At 37.5% G+C, this 3,550-nt stretch overlaps 1 protein-coding gene across 1 annotated transcript; it reads left to right on the forward strand.

The window, feature by feature from the left end:
- Positions 1–1,214: 1,214 nt before the first annotated feature.
- LOC136388124 (nucleolin-like) lies at positions 1,215–2,577 on the forward strand. Its single transcript, XM_066360120.1, has one exon. The coding sequence runs from the start codon at positions 1,222–1,224 to the stop codon at positions 2,575–2,577; it is 1,356 nt and encodes a 451-aa protein (XP_066216217.1). The 5' UTR covers positions 1,215–1,221.
- Positions 2,578–3,550: the final 973 nt, after the last annotated feature.

Below are 3,550 nucleotides of genomic sequence, written 5' to 3' on the forward strand. Positions count from 1 at the left end.
CATAGAATGAGGAGAAATGACAGCTATTATTATAATCAGTTGGGGAAAGAAAAACAGATTGAACCTAATTTTCTAACAATTTCCGAATGCAATTTCATCTCCCTTAAAATGTGGTTAACTATATCAATGTGTTTGATTAGATTAAGCTTTGGGAGGGGAAGATAAATCTCAGACAATAAGGGTTTAGAATTTTGTGGTTCTCAGCCTTCTCTTTTTTAAATTAATTTTAATGCCGTGACATTAATCAATCAGGGTACATATGTTCAGAAAAAACATCTCAAGGTTATTTTGACATTCGATTATGTTGCATACCCATCACCCAAAATAAAATTGTCCTCCGTCACTTTCTATCTGGTTTTCTTTGTACCCCTCCCCTCACCCCCTCCCCTTCTTAATGTATTACAATCACCTGTGTGTTTCCACCACTCTCTGTGTCTGTGTTTTAACAAAAAAACAAAATTACTTCGGCCCCTGTAATGATTTGATTGTTTTTAAAACAAGTTATTTTTTTTTCATTATCTCAAGAAAATAAACATCACACACAAAGGGGTTTGGATATTTTTTCTCTAAATTGTAAGGTGATCCTTATTGGGAAAATGAGATTATCCTGTTCATGCAGGTAGTTTCTTGTTTGATATTTTAACTCAATCAATTGTAATTAAATTGAGACTAATTAAAATGGGAAATCAAAAACAAATGAATTGACAAGGTGAATCATTCCCTTAAGAATAAGAAGAAATTTAAATTTAAAAGTAATTTTCTCAGGCAGAGAAAATTATAATTATTTTAGGTCAATTACCTAAGGCATTCTGGAATAGTTTTATTGTAAAAAAATAATGAAAATGGTGCCACATATTAAGATTATAAAGGAAAATAGTTGGCCAAGTAATTGATATATTTCCTATAATTATGAGTACCATACATATTTATTAAACAAAAATATATCCTTAGAGATGTATGTAAGACATCAGAAATTGCAGAAGAAATAAAAAGTTGGTGTTATGAGCTTTTGCAGCTGTAAACTATAACTTTAGTTTACAGTTTTTTATCAGTCTAAATCTGTCATTTGAAGTAAATATTAAAGCATATTGGCTTTGTGTTTTACTGTTTCAAAAGTAAATATGTTGGGTCTTGATTTTTGGTTCTCTAACATGTTGAAAATAGCATACATGTGTTTATAACTAAAAATAATATTAGGTAGAATTGATGCGGCGGGGAAAGATGTCGGCTGGTAAAAATCAAGGTGACCCCAAGAAAATGGCTCCTCCTCCAAAGGAGGTAGAAGAAGATAGCGAAGATGAGGAAATGTCAGATGACAAAGAAGATGAAAGCAGTGGAGAAGAGGTTATCATTCCTCAGAAAAAAGGCAAGAAGGCTACCACAACTCCAGCAAAGAAGGTGATGGTTTCTCCACCAAGAAGGATTATGGTCGTTGCACCAGCCAAGAAGACAGTTGTCACTGCTGGCAAAAAGGCAGCGGCTATGCCGACCCCTGGCAAAAAGGCAGCGGTTACACCAGCCAAAGCAGTAGCCACACCTGGCAAGAAGGGAGGCACACCAGGCAAAGCGTGGGTAGCAACTCCTGGTAAAAAGGGAGCAGCCACCCCTGCCAAGGGAGCAAAGAATGGTAAGAATGCCAAGAAGGAAGACAGTGATGAGGAAGACGATGAGGATAGTGAAGAGGATGACGAGGAGGATGAGAATGAAGATGAGGAGGAATTGAAGCCAGCAGTGATGAAAGCGGCTGCTGTCGCTCCTGCTTCAGATGATGAGGATGATGAGGAAGATGACGATGAGGACTATGAAGATGATGAGGATGACGATGAAGAGGATGACTCTGAAGAAGAGCCTATGGAGCTGGCACTAGCCAAAGGTACGAAAGCTCCTCCAAAAGCTCTTCTTGTGAAGGCCAAGAGCACGGCTGAGGATGAAGATGAAGAGGAGGATGATGATGAAGAGGATGATGATGCCAATGAAGAAGAGGATGATGAGGAAGAGGAGGAAGAGGAGGACGATGAAGAGGAGGAAGAGCCAGTCAAAGAAGCACCTGGAAAACGAAAGAAGGAAATGGCCAAACAGAAAGCTGCTCCTGAAGCCAAGAAACAGAAGGTGGAAGGCACAGAACCAACTACTGCTTTCAATCTCTTTGTTGGGAACCTGAACTTCAGCAAATCTGCTCCTGAATTAAAAACGGGTATCAGTGATGTTTTTGCTAAAAACGATCTTGCTGTTGTGGATGTCAGAATTGGTGTGTCCAGGAAGTTTGGCTATGTGGATTTTGAGTCAGCTGAAGACCTGGAAAAAGCCTTGGAACTCACTGGTTTAAAAGTCTTTGGCAATGAAATTAAACTAGAAAAACCAAAGGGAAAGGATAGTAAAAAAGATCGAGATGCAAGAACACTTTTGGCTAAAAATCTGCCTTATAAAGTTACTCAGAAAGAATTGAAGGAAGTGTTTGAAGATGCTGCGGAGATCAGACTAGTCAGCAAGGATGGAAAGAGTAAAGGGATTGCTTATATTGAATTTAAGACAGAGGCTGATGCAGAGAAAACCTTGGAAGAAAAACAGGAAATATAAAAGAAAAAAAATAATATTAGGTAGAACCATACAAATTTACTAATTGTATTAGTTAAGGTTACTCAAAAATTGGCAATGTTATGTAATTTAACTTATACTATAAAATACAATTTGCCTAATTTATCCATACAGATAATAAGGCCCAGAGAGAATTAGAATTTTCTGACATTGACAGTGAGTTAACAATAGATATGTAAACAGAAAAAAAAATTATTGACTTCCATTACAATATTATTTTACTTATTCCATAGCATATCAAGTAAATGCTTATAAAATCATATACTGGAGTGAATACCTACAAAAAAAAAACTTGATAATTTTCAGAGAGCTATTTCTATACCAGAGAAAGAATCTCTCTTGAGACCAAGTATACAAATCCAGGTAGAAACAATAATGCATTGCTAGTCAAAATGGTGAAATAAAAAGGAACTACTTATGATTTCAAATTCCTTTTATGATATCACTTATCACCATCTTAATCAGGCTCCAATCACATTTTACCCCTGGATTAATACAAAACCTCCTAACTTTAGTCTGGCCTGCTGCAGTCTATCTGCCATGGCAGCCTCAGCAAAATTTCTAAAGTGCGAATTGGATCACCACCCCAGCGCGCACGCGCGCGCACACACACACACACACACACACACACAGAAATACAGACACACATACATTTAAATTCCTTTAATGACTTCTCTTTGCCTTTAACAATAATTTCAAATTTGTTACCATATCTTTCAAACCCCCAATATTATCTGGATAAATTAACCCCCAGACTCATGATTGGTCATTCTCAAGTGCTTCCTGCCTTCATCCAAACTCCTCTCACCCCCACCCCCCCACCCCAGTAGGCCACACAAATGCATTGGCTATATCCATACTAAACTTCTTTCTGTTTTCATAATGTGTAGTGCTCTCTCCTACCAGTTCTCAGCACAGTTCAGGCTTACTCTCTATAACAGGGGTCCCCAAACTT

Source organism: Saccopteryx leptura, chromosome 1 (assembly GCF_036850995.1).
Source record: "Saccopteryx leptura isolate mSacLep1 chromosome 1, mSacLep1_pri_phased_curated, whole genome shotgun sequence".
Lineage (NCBI taxonomy): Eukaryota > Metazoa > Chordata > Mammalia > Chiroptera > Emballonuridae > Saccopteryx > Saccopteryx leptura.